The 18173-nt window shown below is 41.3% G+C and overlaps 2 protein-coding genes across 6 annotated transcripts in view; one reads left to right on the top strand and one right to left on the bottom strand.

Moving 5' to 3' along the window:
* The first annotated feature begins 6 nt into the window (after positions 1 to 6).
* WDR5B (WD repeat domain 5B) lies at positions 7 to 3326 on the top strand. 4 transcript variants are annotated; one of them, XM_045186016.2, is made up of 2 exons: positions 7 to 130; positions 544 to 3326. In XM_045186016.2, exon 2 carries the CDS (start codon positions 617 to 619, stop codon positions 1604 to 1606), a length of 990 nt encoding a protein of 329 aa, XP_045041951.2. In that variant the 5' UTR covers positions 7 to 130; positions 544 to 616; the 3' UTR covers positions 1607 to 3326. The 4 variants fall into 4 exon arrangements, with proteins under 4 accessions (XP_045041951.2, XP_045041948.2, XP_024433913.2 ...); XM_045186013.2 differs by having other exon boundaries at positions 7 to 167; positions 512 to 3326; XM_024578145.3 differs by having other exon boundaries at positions 8 to 130; positions 512 to 3326.
* A 1375-nt stretch (positions 3327 to 4701) lies between these two features.
* Positions 4702 to 18173, bottom strand: part of FAM162A (family with sequence similarity 162 member A) — a 34952-nt gene continuing 21480 nt past the window's right edge. Inside the window, exons 2-6 of one of the 2 annotated variants that reach the window (XM_045186011.2) lie at positions 12987 to 13109; positions 12084 to 12251; positions 11179 to 11287; positions 7869 to 7977; positions 4702 to 4964 (exon numbers count right to left, since the gene is read on the bottom strand). In XM_045186011.2, the coding sequence (XP_045041946.1) occupies positions 4872 to 4964; positions 7869 to 7977; positions 11179 to 11287; positions 12084 to 12251; positions 12987 to 13109 (602 nt within the window). In that variant the 3' untranslated portion in view covers positions 4702 to 4871. The remainder of the gene's footprint in view (positions 4965 to 7868; positions 7978 to 11178; positions 11288 to 12083; positions 12252 to 12986; positions 13110 to 18173) is intronic. The other variant, XM_024578117.3, reaches the window with a different exon arrangement.

Below are 18173 nucleotides of genomic sequence, written 5' to 3'. Positions count from 1 at the left end.
GAGTGCTCCCTCTGCGCATGCGCTGGCCGTCAAGCCCGTGTTTTAGATTTACGCGGCCCGGCGATCCGTTTGTGTCTGCGGGATGCAGCTGTCAGTCAGGTCCGAGCCTCGAGTAGCGGCGTCTACGCAGGTTTCCTCTTAGCTTATGAAATTTTCTGTTTAAAGAGGTGATGCATTCATGCTCAAGTACCCTAAGTCTGCCAGACTGGTAGGGTTGCTCAGTGTTCTCAAAGATGTCCCGAGTTGGGGGGAGGGGCGGTGAGAAATAGTTTCTGTAGAGCTCAGCCCCGCCCCGCCGCTTTAGACGGCTCTATACAGTCGCAAAATACCCAACATTAATACCTTACTTGCCGACAACGCATGAGGCCTTTTTAATAATATTTTTCAAGTATTTGTTTCCAGGGGGAAGTGAGGAAAAACTGGTGGTCCAACCCATGCTGCTGAATCAGTGTATATCGTAGTTAAAAGACGATCCAGAAATTATAATCATTAAAGACCGTTTGTTTTTCAGTCTGATGCTTTAATCTTCATTTTGCTGGGCAGAAAGCCAAAATACCGGGCTGCCTGGTTCAGGGCCTGACGCCTAGCCAACCTACTGACTTGGAGCTTCAGAGCCATGGCAACGAAGGAGTCAGACATCACAGCAGAGTCGGCCCTCACCTCATCAGCCAATCCCAGCAAACAAGAGTCTGAAAACCCGAACTATGCTCTCAGATGCACTCTCGTGGGACATACGGAAGCAGTATCATCGGTTAAGTTTAGTCCTAGTGGAGAATGGCTAGCAAGTTCTTCTGCTGATAAAGTAATTATAATTTGGGGAGCCTATGATGGAAAATATGAGAAAACACTTTATGGTCACAATCTGGAAATATCAGATGTTGACTGGTCATCAGATTCCACTCGTCTGGTTTCTGCCTCAGATGATAAAACTCTAAAGATTTGGGATGTGAGATCTGGAAAGTGCTTGAAAACGCTTAAGGGACACAGTAATTATGTGTTTTGCTGTAATTTCAATCCACCATCCAATCTCATAATTTCAGGATCTTTTGATGAGAGTGTGAAAATATGGGAGGTGAAAACGGGAAAGTGTCTCAAGACTCTGTCTGCTCATTCTGACCCAGTTTCTGCTGTTCATTTTAATTGTAATGGGTCCTTGATGGTGTCTGGTAGCTATGATGGTGTCTGTAGAATCTGGGATGCTGCATCAGGTCAGTGTTTAAAAACAATTGTTGATGATGATAACCCGCCTGTCTCTTTTGTTAAATTTTCCCCAAATGGTAAATATATTCTCATTGCAACTTTGGACAATACTCTTAAACTATGGGATTACAGTAGGGGTAGATGCCTGAAGACATACACTGGTCATAAGAATGAGAAATACTGCATATTTGCCAATTTTTCCGTTACTGGTGGAAAGTGGATTGTGTCTGGTTCAGAGGATAACCTGGTTTACATTTGGAATCTTCAGACTAAAGAGATTGTACAGAAATTACAAGGTCATACAGATGTTGTAATCTCAACAGCTTGTCATCCTACAGAAAACATCATTGCGTCAGCAGCATTAGGAAATGACAAAACAATTAAACTGTGGATGAGTAACTACTAAACTCTTTAGAAAGCAAGTAGTAGAGCCAAATTGGGTAAAAGATACTTAAAAAGATGGTTTCTTTTAATTTTGGCATGGTTTTGAATTTCTTTTTAACTTTATCCTGGGTTATTTAAGATTTTAAGACCTAGAACCTAAATTTACAAAATAAGACAGTTGGAAAACCAAGTCTAGAACCTAGGGCTTCTGACTTTTAATCCTGAAGTCTGTTATTAATCTCTTTTGTCTGTCCCTAGACAGATTTCCATTCTATTCCTCTCTCTTTTTTTAAAGATTTTATTTATTTTTAGAGAGAAGGGAAGGGAAGGAGAAAGCGAGGGAGAGAAACATCAATGTGTGGTTGCCTCTTGCACGCCCCCTACTGGGGAGCTGGCCCGCAACCCAGGCACATGCCCTGACTGGGAATCAACCTGCGACCCTTTGGTTCACAGGCTGGTGCTCCATCCACTGAGCCACACCAGCCATGGCCCATTCTATTCCTCTCAATAACTATTCTAGAGGATTGTTGTATAGACATTTGAGAAATATTTAGAAGATTCACAAGACAGAGTGATTAATTAAATGAGGGGAACAAAGGAGTTTGGAATAATTCCAAGGTTTTTGGTTTGGGAGACCAGATGAGTAAAAGCATAATAAGTCTGTGATGATGGTGGATTGAAGATATATGTCAGATGCCACTCACACACTTTTAAGTGATAAGCCTACATGATGGGATGTGAAATGGTCCATGGAATCAAGCCAGCAGATTGGGAAAAATAGGTGGTTGGGTTTGTTCTGAAAGTCTAAAACATGATAAGTGTCATTTTACTAAAGGACCCCTTGATGCCCTGTCAGGCTGAGCACTCTCTCTCATAATTTTCAAGCAAACTAAATGCCTGAGTGGGAGGCTGCTCTTGCACTATGTGTCTGACCCACAGGCTCCTACCCAGGCTTCAGACTTAGTTCGGGCATCACCACTCTGTGGAGCCATCACTGCCTGCCTGACTCCAACCACAGCTGACAGCTGAGTTAGGTGTTCTTGCTCTTTCTATAGTTTCTGTTAGTAAAGTTAAAATATATAATTTACCAATTGTATTGTAATAGTTTTTATGGGCCATGTTTCCAGTGTATTATATGCTCCGTGGAGTCAATAAGTATGTCATATTATTCATCTTTGTATTCTCACTTTCTGTATATACCATGGACTCAAGTAATGTTTGATAAATAACAACAAATTATACCACCAACACTTCATTCTTTGCCTGCTTTCACTAAATTTTTGGAATCAATTCTCCATACTATTATTTTTGTTGATTAAAATTAAAAGTATCTGAGTAGAGCCTCACATACTAACTTTATTCCAATAGGGCTTTTAGAAAACGTAAAGAGAAAATGGTTTCTGCCCGGTACCTATAGAGACATGAGGAAAAAAATCTAGAAATTAAGCAAAAGATAATAGTACAACAATTGAAAGTATCAAGAGCAAACCTGTCTTCTTTTGTATTCTATAGTGTCTTATACTAGTGCTCATTATGTCTGATTTGCTTGACTAGTTCTGAGGCACATAAGACATTAGAGTTATTAGTAGAGTATGACTGCTAAGAAGTTAGTATGAGAGGGTACTGGGAGAAATGGGATTAGATAGGGGCAGGCCTATCTAACTCTGGCCAAGAAATTTCTATTTAACCCATAAAGAGCTAGCCACTGTAAGTTACTGTATACAAGGACACAAAATGAGAAATGACTGTGTAAATTCTTGCTGCACTGTAACATCTGTGTGCTTTGGTTTAATGAAACATTTTTATAATAAATAAGATACAACACTTTAAAATGCTACTTTAGAAGTTAATAATGGTATTGCTCTATGAAGAAAGTTTACTTATTTTTTAAAAAGATTTTATTTATCTTTAGAGAGAGGGAAGAGAGTGAGAAATAGAGGGAGAGAAACACTAATGTGTGGCTGCCTCTCACACGCCCCACACTGGGGACCTGGCCTGCAACCCAGGCAAGTGCCCTGACTGGGAACCAAACCAGCGACTCCCCCAGTTCGCAGTCTGGTGCTTAATCCACTGAGCCACACCAGCTAGGGCAGATTACTTATTTTTGAAAGAATTATATTAAAATTTACCCATATTTGTAACATTGGTTTAGGTAAGATGTAAGTGTTCCAAAATAATCATGAAAAACTAATCTGCTAAAATGTATGAGAAGTTATGCTTTTTTATAATTTTCAAGTGATAAAAATCAAAGAATTTGGTATCTAAAAAAGTTATGGTCAATTTTTGTATTTTTTATAAATAAACATCGTTAACATCAGATAGAGTATAAAGCTATAGGTAGATTGGTGTATTACATTTTACTGAGTATTTCATTAAACCAAGTTCCCAAACAGCTGCATATACTGCTTTTTAATCTGTTATAACCCTCTTAGGAGACCCAGCAGGTTGATGTGGCTATGAGGACTTGTCATCCATTTTTACTTGTGAGAAAATAAGTGAAATACTTAAAATAGAAACCAGCACCCATACCTAAATATGAGACAACTTGGCATCCCAAAGGTACAAATACTTATCTTTCAACACTAATGAGAAAATGCATTTGATAGATTTTCATAACTGAATTTAGTGTAAAGGCAGCAGGAGAAGGACCAATTGGGAATTCGAAGCCATGGAGCAGAACAGGTGACCGTGCTGGCCCCAGGCAACACCACACGGCTGGGATTTCAAAGTCCTCAGAAACTTGTGGCCAGATCACTCCCCTCACCTTGCCGGGACACCTCCGCCTGCCAACACACGCCAAAATGGCAAAGTGTGGTTGGAATGCTTGCCAGGGCTCTGAGAAGAAGCTCTCTAAATGCACTTGGGCAGTGTACTCGGCTGGCCTTTCTTAGAATGTCTCCAGAATGAACACAAAGGAGAGAGAGGTGCAGAAAAAGAAGCCAGTTTGGCTTCTGCGGAGAAGTCACTCTGGTAATGGGAGTCAAATGGGATACGGTACCAGATTTTAAGGGAGAGTTAAAGTCAAAATAAGTTGTCTCATTTTTCATTCTTTCATTTTATCAAAAGTCTGAAAAACTGAATTTAACCTGCATCGAAGCCATGAAATGAGACAAGTCAGTTCTTTAAGAAAATTTATTTGTACCTCTAGAGCAAAACAGGGAAATGGTATGTTTGTACCAACCATACTTTCACGAAGTGGATCCTCATACCACATTCTTTTTAATACAGGCTTGTTATGGAAACATTATTTCTGGATTTTCAAACTCCGGCCAACATGGATACCTCTGCTACTCTGTTTTGGCCTTCATAGCTGCTTCCTCTCTCAGACGAGCTTTCTTTTCTAAGTTCAGGCTTGTTAAAGATTCGTGTCTTTTGGCAGCCTAAAATGAAGCAATTTGAACAATTATTTATGCCCATTTGGGAGTGATGTCATGACCTTGCACTGATGTCAGCAGGGTACCCAGAGCAGCACAGGCCCGGATGGGCCTGCTGCGCGCTCGGCCCGCGGTTGCCTCCGGGTGACTTCCTCCTCTAATGCCTCCCAGTACAGTAGAGGCCCCCCATTCAAGCACTGCTCTTCCTTCTGGCCTCATTCGTTCAATCTTCTAGCCTCTCTTTCCCTTTTTCCTGCCTTCAATATTAAATACCTTCTCATTTCCATTTTTATCCCCTTTTCTCTCCTTTTGCTTTTCTTTGTTGCTACCATTTTTCCTCCAAATCATTGTAAACTTTCACACTCTTTTAGCACCTTACTCCTTTTTTTACCCAAAACATTCAGCTTTGGGGATCCCAGACTTCACCAACTACTACCATTGATGACTTCTAGCGACATATATCCTACTATTCCATCCTTTGAGAGCAAACAGCGGTGGGGGAGAGGCACCCATCCTCTTCCCTTGCTTCCCTCCCTGTGAAACTTATATTAATATACCGCTTTCAAAATTTTTATACCAAACAAGTGACACTATCACCCTAGAAGGTAGTATTTTCTTATATCCATGTAATGTCATATGTAAAGAATTAGGTATGGGAGGGGAGGACACTGTGCATGATAAATGGGGGGGAGCACAAAACACAGAGTGGCTAATTTCTGTCTTCTGATTCACATTAAGTTCAAAAGTTTTCCATTCCAGTGGCATCTACCAATTTTTTAGAAATAGTTCCATAAAAAGCAAATACTACATTTTTATGATACAAAACGGGAGAGAAGCACTCTAAAGAGCACAGTGTAGCCCTGACTGGTATGGCTCAGTGGGTTGGCTATGAAAGGTTGCCAGTTTGATTCCTGGTTAGGGCACATGCCCAGCTGAAGGTGTGCAAGAGGCAACCAATTGATGTTTCTCTCCCTCCCTTCCCTTTTCTCTAAAAATAAATAAATAAAAATCTTTAAAGAACACAGTCTATATACCCTTGGATAAGGCGAGAGGAGATCCTAGTATCTTCCATTCCGAGGCTCTAAGAAGAGCTGGAAGTTCATTTCCTTTTACTTTAGACTCTTGGGATAAGGAGGTCAGTTATCACCGGGCTGGGAGAAAACCCTTTTAAATATGATAATAGATACAAGACATATCTTTCCAAAGGGAAGCTGTGATACATGGTATTAAAATAAAGGTCTGGTCCTGACCAGTGTGGCTCAGTTGGTTGAGCGCTGTCCTGCAAAACACAGGCTGCCAGTTCAGTCCTGGGCCAGGGCACACGGCCTCGGTTGCGGGTTCAGTCCCTGGTCAGGCTGCATAAGAGAAGCAACCTATCGACGTTTCTCTTACATCGCTGTTTCTCTCCATCTGTTTCTCCCTCCCTTCCCCAGTCTCTAAAAATAACCAAATCTTCTACAAAATAAATAAATAAATGTCTGACCATTGCTGCTGCATATAAAAGTAACTACATTTTAAGCACAAGATGGTACAGTATGAAGTTTGATAACTTGCAAACTTGGCTCTCAATTTTTATCTTGGTGCTTATTAGCTATGTGACTTTGAGGAAACTATTTAACATCTTTTTTTATTTTTTTTTAAAGATTTTAATTTATTTATTTTCATAGAGAGGGGAAGGGAGGGAGAAAGAGAGGAAGAGAAACATCAGTGTGTGGTTACCTCTCATGCGCTCCCAACCAGGGACCTGGCCCGCAACCGAGGCACGTGCCCTGACTAGGAATCGAACCAGTGACCCCTCCACTCGCAGGCCCATGCTCAATCCACTGAGCTACACCAACCAAGGCTATTTAACGTCTTTTTTAAAAGATTTTATTTATTTACTTTTAGAGAGGGAAGAGAGGAAGAAAGAGAGGGAAATAGCAATGTGTGGTTGCCTCTCATGCACCCCGTACTGGGGGGACCTGGCTGGAAACCAGGCATGTACCCTAGACTGGGAATCTAACAGGCAACCCTTTGTTTCACAGGCCGGCACTCAATTCATGGAGCCACACCAGCCAGGGCTATTTAACATCTTTCAAGCTTCACATTCTTCTTTTATAAAACACATAATAAGAGAACCTACCTCTTAGGTTCTTAGGGTAATTGTGGTAATTAAATGAGTTTAACTGCCTGCAATACATAAGCACTCAGTCAGTGGGAGCAATTTTACTATCACCTCAATTAGGTTGAGGTTCAAACTGTGGCTCTGCCTTTAGGGAGGTGCATGACCTTGGACAAGGTACTAAAGCTTCCTCAGCTATGTTTCCTCAGCTATAAATAAGGTCCTAATAATAGTACCTACCTTGCAGTGTTGTGAGGTTCAAATGAGATAACAGCAAAGTACAATACTTGGCAGACAGGTCATTTAGTGATAGTTATTAATAATTATCCATGTTAATACCATGATTTCTGGACTTGAATTCCTGTGTACCGCTGAGGAGCTATGGTCTTTAGACGTATGGCCCAGCTTGGCTGAGCTCAAAGCAAAGATCGTGGTAAGACCCCTCACCAGGATTAAGGCAGTTAGGAGGAGGATAAACAAGCCCATGTACTGACGGTGCTTCCCAGACACGCACAGAGCTATTGTTAAATTTGTCAGTGTCATATTTCTTATTTCGTAACATTTATGAACTCTGTGGATAACTGAATACTTTTTACTTGCACAAAATTTAGTCCTTCTCTTTGCCAACATTAGGATTTGCTGTTTATCCCCAGACGTGATATCCTAGGTTTGTCCCGACTGTATCTTACTTTGTGTCTTGTAATTTCTTGTGTAGGGAAGTAGCCTCCTCTTCTCAGAGGATAAATACGAGGGTCAATCCCTGATTGCCTCTTGTGGAAAACAGAGAGAGAGAGGAAGTCCACTCTCACCTTCTTGCCCTCGATAACCATCAAGATGCATCCTGCCACTGTCAGGGCCATCATCACATAGCTGATCTTCACCCGGACCTTGTTCTTTGCAGCATGGAGCATGTCAAACCTAACACACAATGAGATCAGGAGAGAAAGTTCACTTTCTGAGGTTGCCAGCAGGATATAAAGCTCTGTACCACAAATCAGAAGTGGAGTGGTGCCTGTAAATGTAAGAAAGGAGGTGAGGCCTGGAGATCTTGTAGGACTTTAGTGACAATGGAGCATTTCCACAACTCACTTTATATTTGTATATAAAATACAGTAAGATCGCACAAATTTGAAGTAGAACAGAAAGGAGAAAGCGTGAAGACAGAAAGTGAAACCAGGAACAAAGTCCCCCCCAAAAAGGCGGCACGTGTTAATCTGCGCTTGCCATGGCGGGCCCTGGCTTTGGCTCGCAGGTCTCCCATCAGTAGCCACAGCTAAAAGTGGAACCAGTAGCTGTTTCTCCATGAGGTTCTCAAGAAAATATTCTGTGATATAATGATTCTCTGAATAATATCCCATCAACAGATATTGCAACGAGCCTCATAAGTTTCAACACAAAGCACAGGTCAAAAGAAAACACACACAGGAGAGAGTTAATGTGCTTTTTATACCCAACTTTTCTGTTCTCTGCCTTGAATCAGGAGAAGATTTGAAAATATCTGGAACAGTATAAAGACCCTTTATGCAATACTCCCTTAATGTTTATCTTTTAACTAATGTTTTGGTAAAATTGAGTGACTGAATTTTAGCTCTTCGGCAAGTGCCTCTTCTAACCTGTCCACTGAATACAGATCCATGTGCCTTAACGGAAAGTTAAGGGTTAAGGTTACATTATCATTCTTGTGGGAAAACTGAGAGGCCAAACAAGAAAAGGTCTGAAGAGTCCTGGCTGGTGTGGCTTGAGTGGATTGAATGCTGGCCTGTGAACCAAAGGGTCACTGGTTCAAATGCCCAGTCAGGGCACATGCCTGGGTTGCAGGTCAGGTCCCCAGTAGGGAGCACAGGAGATACAACCACACATCAATGTTTCCCTCTCCTTCTCCCTCCCTTCCTCTCTCTAAAAATAAAATCTTTAAAACAAAAAGTCTGAAGAGAAGGCCCTTCCACCCTGATGACTCTGCAGATGGGCAGTGGGTTGAAGCTCTATTTCTTGAGTGTTTGGTAGAGCTTCAGGGCGGGGCATGTAGAGTCCTAGTGGGCACAGGATAGAGAACTGGGCTACTCAGTGGGTTATAAATAGGAAATGATTATCTCTAGATGATGGGACTGGAGTGCTAAGTACTCCCCCTGCCCCCATTTTAACACATATTACATTTTAAATCAACAAAAAGTGCTTTAAAAGTGCTTGGAAGGAAGCACAGGATCTGGGACGCAGCAGGTAGTGGGAGGAGCACCCCAAAAGCATATATACTGTGATGTAAGAGCTGGGACCCACTGAAGCAGCAATGTACACGGAGCACTGCAGGCACTGAAGCCAGGCCTGCAGGTGGGAGAAACCAGGGACAACTGCTAAGGATGGTGAGTTGCTCTATTAAGAGCATCTAAGATCCCCCCAACCACAAACTAACTACCCATGTTGAGAATATTTTATATGAACTGGTACTGTGATCCTCATGAAAAGTGATATAGTTTACTTTTGAGGAAACATTTAAAAAGCCCTAACTGGTATGGCTCAGTAGGCTGGGTGTCGTCCCGCAAAACAAATGGTTGCTGGTTCAATTCCCGGTCAGGGCACATGCCTGGGTTTCAGGTTCAGTCCCCAGTTGGGGGCGTGTGAGAGGCAACCAATTGATGATTCTCACACATTGATGTTTCTCTCCCTCCCTTCCCCTTTCTCTAAAAATTAGTAAATAAAATCTTTAAAAAAATAGTAAAATGCACATAAATAAGGCCATGATGTTGCCCTCCATTCTATAGAGAGTAATCACAATGGGCAAGTTAAGTAGCGCCTGTTCGAAACTATGAGCATAAAGAAAAATGGTTGCCCAGGCTTAGAAAAAGGCCTTCTAGGGTAACTCACTAGGTGGTACTTTGGGCAAGAGGGGATCTGGGAACCACCTACAGATCTGGGGCCAACCGAAGGTGTTCCACTGCAAAATCTATATAGTACCTATTAGGTCCACGGGTATATACCAGCTCGTATTCTGCTGGGACTTTCATGAGGAAATTGGGACAAACTGTTGACGTCACTCAAGTTTCCCACAAGAGTATTGTCACTTGAGCAAAGATGGAGTAGGGCTTTCCCGCTGAAATAATTTTTCCTGTTAAAATAATGTGCTATTTAATTTGACGTGCAGAAGCAGAAGAACTCTTTTTTGAAGGTGTTGTACACAGAGGGCAAATACCACGCATCTTTCTGGCAAACATACCCTGAATGAACCCACATCTTCTGTGAACATGACTTGAAACCAGAAACCAGAAGGTGCAGGAGTAGTTTTCTTGCGAGAAGAGAATGACTAGGAGATTTGTCCCAAGTCCCCATCTCTGAGGACGACGATGCCCCACTGGGGAGATGGCATCTATTTCTCAGAATTTCTGTTGGCCAAGATGCATACCCATCAGTGAAGCAGTGGTTCTCAACTGGGAGTGATTTTTGTCCCCTCAGGGGACATTCTGGAGACATTTTTGATTGTCATTTATGAGTGCCACTGGCATATACAGGAGTGAAGAGGCCAGGGATGCTACTAAACATACTATAATGCACAAGACAGCCCCCAACAACAAAAATTATCTGGCTCAAAATGTCAAGAGTGCTGAGGGTGAGAAACCCTGGGTTAGAGGAACATATACTCATCATCGAGAGACTCTGTAAGAGTCCCAAGATCCCAGCCAGGCTGGGTTAAGGAAGTTGGTGACAGAAGGTACTCTTTCCTGCATCCCAGAGATCCAGGAAATACTTTTATGCCAATGTCTGAACACTTGAGTGAATTGCATAGAATATGGTTATTGTCACTGGTAACTGATACACCAGATTAAAACAAACTACAAAGAGTGAACATCACTGCTTAGCCACATTTCTGTAGCTAGGAGAAGAAATCTGATCAGCAGACTTCAGAGTATCTGCTGTTCCCTGGGCACTACACAACACAGCAATGGTAAGATACTGACCTCCCAGCACTGGTTTTATTCCAGATGCTTGATAAAGAGGAGACATTGGGAAAATGTGAAAACTTTTTAAAAATTTGGTTAAGTTTTTAAATAGACTCAGAGGAATTGCTTTTCCTTTAAAACAAATCAGTGAGAAATAAAAGCTGCTTACAACCCTAAGTACAGCACTCACGAGACAGTCTCTGGGATTTCATCTTCCTTTTTGAAGCGACCTGACCATATCAGGATCTTCCTCTCCCAATCTGTAGGTTTGTGTAATGGCACTCGGTGTCTGTAAGTGTCTATAAGTAAAACAAGACAAGATACCTTACTTATGTGAGATTATGACTCTCAAATTTACCAACCAAAAAATGTTATTTGTGCCATTTTAGAACTACTGGGTCTAAATATATACCATCTGAGTAGGTTTCATTAATGAGCCTGAGTGGAGATAATCATCAGTACACGTGAAAAAGAAGAGAAGGCTAAGGGCTGAGCCTCGGGAAAGACCCAGACAGGGTTCAGGAGAAAGAGGCAGCAGAGGAAAAAGGAGTGGCTGAAGAGGCAGATAAAGAAGAAACGTACAAAACCACAGACTAAAAGGGGAAGTCACTGAAGGTAAGGAGCAGGAAAATTTAGGGAATCACAGAATGTCAAGGTAGAAGGGACCTTGGAGATAATCCCACCCAAATTCTGTGTACTGCCTCCACCTCTCCTGCGGACAGACCTTCTCCGTGACTGTTACCTACGTGTCACACTCACCCCACCTCCCGCCTTGGTTTATGCTGTTCCTTTCATGTAATCAGAAGTTAACAGCAAAAGAACAGGAAAGTCAACAGGAAAAAACGCAAGGACCAAAGGCAAGAAAAGAGGTTTAGAAGATAGAAATGGCACTACTGTTGTTTTACTTAAACTTCTAGCACTTGACACAGCTCTCACTATAGTATTTTTCCCTTCTCATTTTAAGTACCATATACCCATTACAGACGATTCAGAAAGGAAAGATGTGAAAAAAAAAGAAAAAGATAAAAACCATCTCTAATTCTCTTGTCATAGCATAATCCCTATATTTTAATTTTGGTGTGTTTCATAACTTACCCCATAAGCATGTATGTATGTGTAAGTTATAGCTGGATCGTGCTTGTGCACATACACAACCTAAAATGTTGTGTCCTGCTGTGTCCAGTAGCTCTGTCACAGTGTCCATGCTAGCGCACGGTATGTGTCTGCGCCATTCCCAACGCTGCGTACTCTCATCAAGTAGATCTGGCGTATGTAGTTAATCATTCCCAGGTTAGCTGACATTTAGATTTTTTCTCATTTTCTTATATATAAAAAATGGAAACATCTTTACACTCAAAACTTTGCCTGTATGTAGGGATTATTCCTTAGGATAGATGCCCAGCAGTGAAATACCACAAAGGATATAAACATTTTTAAGCTGTTGATAAAAATATTCTTTGAGGATGGCTCCTTTCCACTCACCAAGACCTGCTTGGCTCAAGTGTACTCTCGTGAAGAGGCAACAAGCAAACAGTTCTTAGGACCTGACAGTTCATTAATTATGCTCCTTCCTCCTACAGTGGTGGCAATGAGAAAGGTCTGAGTCAGGGACAGGACTAAACGTGCTGACGTTCATGCCCAACCTAGAGCTTAGCCCAGATTATATTTTACCCAAAACATCATTTCTTGATTTAGTTACCTTTGGGGTTCCTTAAATTATTTCTAAACTACGATTTCCTTTGGTGCATCTATTCTCTCTCCTACAAAAAGTGACAGTCCAATCTTTGAGGCAAGAAATAAACGTGACAAATGAGGAAAATGAAGAAATCGTTGCTACCTGTGGGCACAGCCAGTGTCAGTACAATGGGAAGCCTGAACTACATGACAGGATGATGTAGTACCCCTGTCACCGCCTGTCCCTTATGTTCTTTTGATTCCAACTGTCCTCTTTGGGAGCTGCCTAGTCCATGATTAGAAAAGATAATAATAAAAACTTACGGGATGGAGCTTTTGGACTTTCCTGTGGTTTGGTGCAAAATCTATTCATTCTCTTCAAATCAGAGTTTCTGGTAAGCCTTAGAAATGAGAAAGCATCTCTTTCACACAACCTAAAATAATTTCCTAGAAAAGAGAGAAAAATGTTTCAGAGAAAGAAAATCTGTTGTCTCAAAATGAGCATGCCCACAAGGTATACATTTAACAAAATCAACTCATGTAGGAAATGAATATAGACCTGGCTGGTGTGGCTCAGAAGATTAAGTGCCAGCCTGCAAACCAAAAGGTCGCAGGTTCAATTTCCAGACAGGGCATATGCTTGGGTTTCAGCCCAGGTTCCCCAGTTGGGGGTGTGCAAGAGGCAATCAATCAATGTATCTCTTGTGCATTGATGTTTCTCTCCCTCTTTTTCTCCCTCCCTTCTCCTCTCCCTAAAGAGTATATAAATAAAATGTTTTAAAAAAAGAAAATGAATATACTACTTTATTTGTAAGTTACATGCACTATATTTAGAGGTGCTAAGCTTGGTGTTGTTTTAAAATATACGTGTTGCCGACTAGAAAGTTAGGAATTTACAACATTTTATCAGCTGTAAGTTTTATAAAAAGTACGTCTCACATGTCTTATCATAAGAATAATGGTTCCGGTGGAAACACTATGTATTATGGCACCCAGCTGTTTAGGTAAAGATCAGCAAACTCCCAAACATGATACACCAAAACATCAAGTTGTCAATACTATTCTTGTCAACTATGGGCAGGAAGCTGCAATTGCAAGGGGTTCCAGAAAATCTGTTCCTTTCAGGCCATAATTCTCCAATTAAAAATCAACTTTGGATGCAGTCATGAATTGTGTGTAATTTTAAAACTACACAAACATATTTAAATATATAAAACTATATTATTATATATAAATATACAGGTTTTTTTTATTTATTGATCTTACAGAAAGGGAAACGCTGACTTTTTGTCCCACTTATTTATACACTCATTGGTTGACTGTTGCATGTCCCCTGACTGGGGATCAAACCTACAACCTTGGTGTATCCAGATGATGCTCTAACCAACTGAACTTCCAGGCCAGGGCCTAGGTTGTTATTTTTTTCTAAAACATTTTATTTATTTTTAGAGAGAGGAGAAGGGAAGGACAAAGAGAGGGGGAGAAACATCAGTGTGTGAGTGCCTCTTGCGCACCTGCTACTGGGAACCCCGCCCGCAACCCAGGCATGTGCCCTGACTGGAAATCGAACAGGTGACCCTGTGGTTCGCAGCCACACTCATTCCACTGGGCTACACCAGCCATGGCTAATTTTTAAAATCTAAATTCTAAGCACCTATAGAGAGTAGTATTACAAACCTCCATATACTTATCACCCAGTTTCAACTATTATCAATACACGGCCAATAAATAGTTTCATCTAAACCCTACCTGCTCCTTATTCCCTACTGGGTTATTTTAAAGCAAATCCCAAACATCGTATTAGTTCTTCTGTACATAATTCAGTATGTATCTCAAAACAGTACCTTTTCAAAATTCTATCTAAAATACCATTTGTATTACAAAAAATAATTTATCATCCCATTATCATCAAATAATTCAGTTTCCTGAATGGGTTCAAAATTTTTTTAGTTGCTTTATTCTGAATAGGTGCATACACTGAATATGGTTGATGCGCCCTGTGTAGGTCTCCCTGCTTGCCCCCCTCCTTTTCTTGTGTGATTTGTTGAAGAAACTAGGTCATCTGTTCTACAGACTTTCCCTCACTGAAGATTTTGTTGATTGCATGTCCATAGTGTTGCTTAACATATTCTTCTAACTACCCTTTATGTTGCAAACAAATGTTTGAGATTTGATCAAATTCAAGTTAGAATTTTTTAGCACTATGTCATAAGTGATATTGTGTATTTCTTACTGAGTTGCCATAAGAGACATACATTGATTTTGCCTCTGCGATGTTAAGAGTAGAGCAGATGATAATCAGTCTGACTTACCTCTTATAAAGTTCCCCATCAACCTTTCATCTGATGTTTTTAGCTAGATCTATTGATTCATAAGGGAAATTCTTTTCCGCATTAACTATTTGATTATCCTAAGGTAAAAGTTATACAGGAAATGTGAGGGAAATGCTTGATTTTTTTCCTTTGGCCAGTTTTCAAATTAAATGAATTGGTTTTCTTGCAACCTGCATGGGTGACCTTTTGTTTAAATGGATCAAAAGGAACTCTTGTATGTTAACATGTGATGTGGTCCACTCCATTTCAGTTATTTTTCTTTTTGATGCTCAGATGCTCCCATCATAAGTCACTAGGAACTCTTCTAACTGGGCTCCCAAGTCCTTTTTCAGCATGTACTCAGCGATGACTGAGAATTCTCCTACTTCCTGACAAAATGTTCCAGACTCATTTTGATGCTTTCTGCCTACAAGGTGCTCTGGTTCTTTTAAAAAGGAAATGTTTTTAGAGATGCCTTAAGGAAGGAAGGTCATTGTTACTGGGTTTGTCCCCAGTTGTTTTCAAGTCTTTCCAGTGAACAAAGCTTGGAAATAGATGTATTCTTAAAACAAATGTAGGACTTCCGGCCAAGATGGAGGCATAGGTAGACACACCGTGCTTCCTTGTACAACCAAAAGAAGGAAACAACAAACTGAAAAACAAAAACAACCAGAACTGACAGAAAATCGAACTGTATGGAAGTCCAACAACCAAGGAATTAAAGAAGCATTGATGCAGACTGGTAGGAGGGGCGGAGCCGGGCAGCCGGGCAGAGAGGATTCGCCGCAAGGCAGCTCCTGGAGGACCTGGGTGAGGCAGGGGCGTGCAGACTGGGTGGTCCCATATTTGCATGCAGAAACTGGGAGGAACATCTAGGGAGCAAGACAGACCAAGCAACCCAGGGCTCAAGCACAGGTAAAGGAAGTCTCCAAGCCTCTGACTGAAAACACCTGTGGGGGTTGAGGCGGCAGCAGGAGAAACTCCCAGCCTCAGAGGAGAGGTCGTTGGAGAGACCCACAGGGGCCTAGAATGTACACAAGCCCACCCACCCGGGAATTAGTACCAGAAGGGCCCAATTTGCTTGTTGGTAGCGGGAGAAGTGATTGAAAACTGGCAGAGAGCAGAGCAAGCGGCACTGTGCCCTCTCGGACCCTTCCCCCACATACAGAGTCACAAGGTAGTGAGGAGGGTTGCCCCACCCTGGTGAACACCTGAGGCTCTGCCCCTTACTACATAACAGGTGTGCCAAGACAAAAAGAAAGAAAAAAAAAAAGGCCCAAATGAAAGAACAGTTTAAAGCTCCAGAAAAAATACAATTAAGCAACAAAGAGATAGCCAAACTATCAGATGCACAGTTCAAAACACTGGTTATCAGGATGCTCCAGGAACTCACTGGGTACTTCAGCAGCATAAAAAAGACCCAGGTAGCAATGAAGGTTGCATTATGTGAAATAAAGAAAAATCTATAGGGAACCAACAGTGAAGGGAAGGAAACCAGGACTCAAATCGATGGTTTGAAGCAGAAGAAGAAACATTCAACCAGAACAGAATGAAGAAATAAGATTCAAAAAAATGAGGAGAGGCTTAGGAACCTCCAGGAGGACATCTTTAAACATTCCAACATCTGAATCATAGGGGTACCAGAAGGTGAAAAGGAAGAACAAGAAATTAAAAACTTATTTGAACAAATAATGAAGGAGAACTCCTCCAATCAGGCAAAGGATATAGACTTTCAGGAAGTCCAGGAAGCTCAGAGAGTCTCAATAAGTTGGACCCAAGGAGGAACACACCAAGGCACATTAAAATTACATTAGCCAAGATTAAAGATAAGGAGAGAATCTTAAAAGCAGCAAGAGAAAAGGAGACTGTTACCTACAAAGGAGTTCCCATAAGACTATCAACTGAGTTCTCAAAAGAAACCTTACAGGCAAGAAGGGGCTGGAAAGAAGTATTCAAAGTCATGAAAGGCAAGAACCTACATCCAAGATTACTGTATCCAGCAAAGCTATGATTTAGAATGGAAGGGCAGATAAAGTGCTTCTCAGATAAGGTCAAGTTAAAGGAGTTCATCATCACCCAGCCCTTATTATATAAAATGTTAAAGGGACTTATCTAAGAAAAAGATCGAAACTATGAACAGTAAAATGACAACAAACTCACAGTTATTAATAACCAAACCTAAAAACAAACAAACAAACAAAACCCCCAAAACTAAGCAAACAACTAGAGCAGGAACAGACTCACAGAAATAGAGATCACATGGAGGTTTATCAGTGGGGGAGGGGGAGGGGGAAAGGTAGAGAATATGTAGCAGAAATGGTAGGTAGAAAATAGACAGGGGGAGGGTAAGAATAGTATAGGAAATGTAGAAGCCAAAGAGCGTATATGTATGACCCATGGACAAAGGGGGGAGAATGGGACAACTATAATAGAATAATCAATATATTAAAAAAAATGTGTAAAAACTTGTTCAAGTACAATGGTCTTCATTTCCCTCCCACCACTCCCCCCAACCCCAGCCATCCCCACTTCCCACCCTTGATCCTACCCCCCTTTGGTTTTGTTCATGTGTCCTTTATAGTTGTTCCTGAAAACCCTTTTCCCTCCATTGTCCCCTCCCACCTCCCCTCTGGTTACTGTCAGTTTGTTCTTAATTTCAATGTCTCTAGTTATATTTTGCTTGCTTGTTTTTGTTGATTAGGTTCCACTTATAGGTGAGATCATATGGTATTTGTCTTTCACCACCTGGCTTATTTCACTTAGCATAATGCTCTCCGTATCCATCCATGCTGCTGAGAAGGGTAGGAGCTCCTTTCTCTCTGCTGCATAGTATTCCATTGTGTAAATGTACCTTGGTTTTTTGATCCATTAATGCATTTACTGATGGGCACTTAGGTTGCTTCCAACACTTGGCTATTGTAAATTGTGCTGCTATGAACATTGGGGTGCATAGGTTCTTTTGAATTGCTGTTTCAGAATTCTTAGGGTATAATCCCAGCAGTGGAATTGCTGGGTCAAAAGGCAGATCCATTTTTAGTTTTCTGAGGAAATTCCATACTGTTTTCCACACTGGCCGCACCAGTCTGCATTCCCACCAACAGTGCACTGGGGTTCCCTTTTCTCCACAACCTTGCCAGCACTTGTTTGTTGATTTGTTTAAGATGGCGATTCTCACCTCTGTGAAGTGGTATCTCATTGT

The sequence above is a fragment of the Desmodus rotundus genome, chromosome 2 (genome assembly GCF_022682495.2).
Source record: "Desmodus rotundus isolate HL8 chromosome 2, HLdesRot8A.1, whole genome shotgun sequence".
In the NCBI taxonomy this organism is placed as follows: Eukaryota; Metazoa; Chordata; class Mammalia; order Chiroptera; family Phyllostomidae; genus Desmodus; species Desmodus rotundus.
This window is presented reverse-complemented; position numbering and strand designations above follow the sequence as displayed.

Bases quoted from the DNA above. Each gene is read 5' to 3' on its own strand.
- WDR5B (XM_045186016.2), top strand. From the start codon at position 617: ATGGCAACGAAGGAGTCAGACATCACAGCAGAGTCGGCCCTCACCTCA.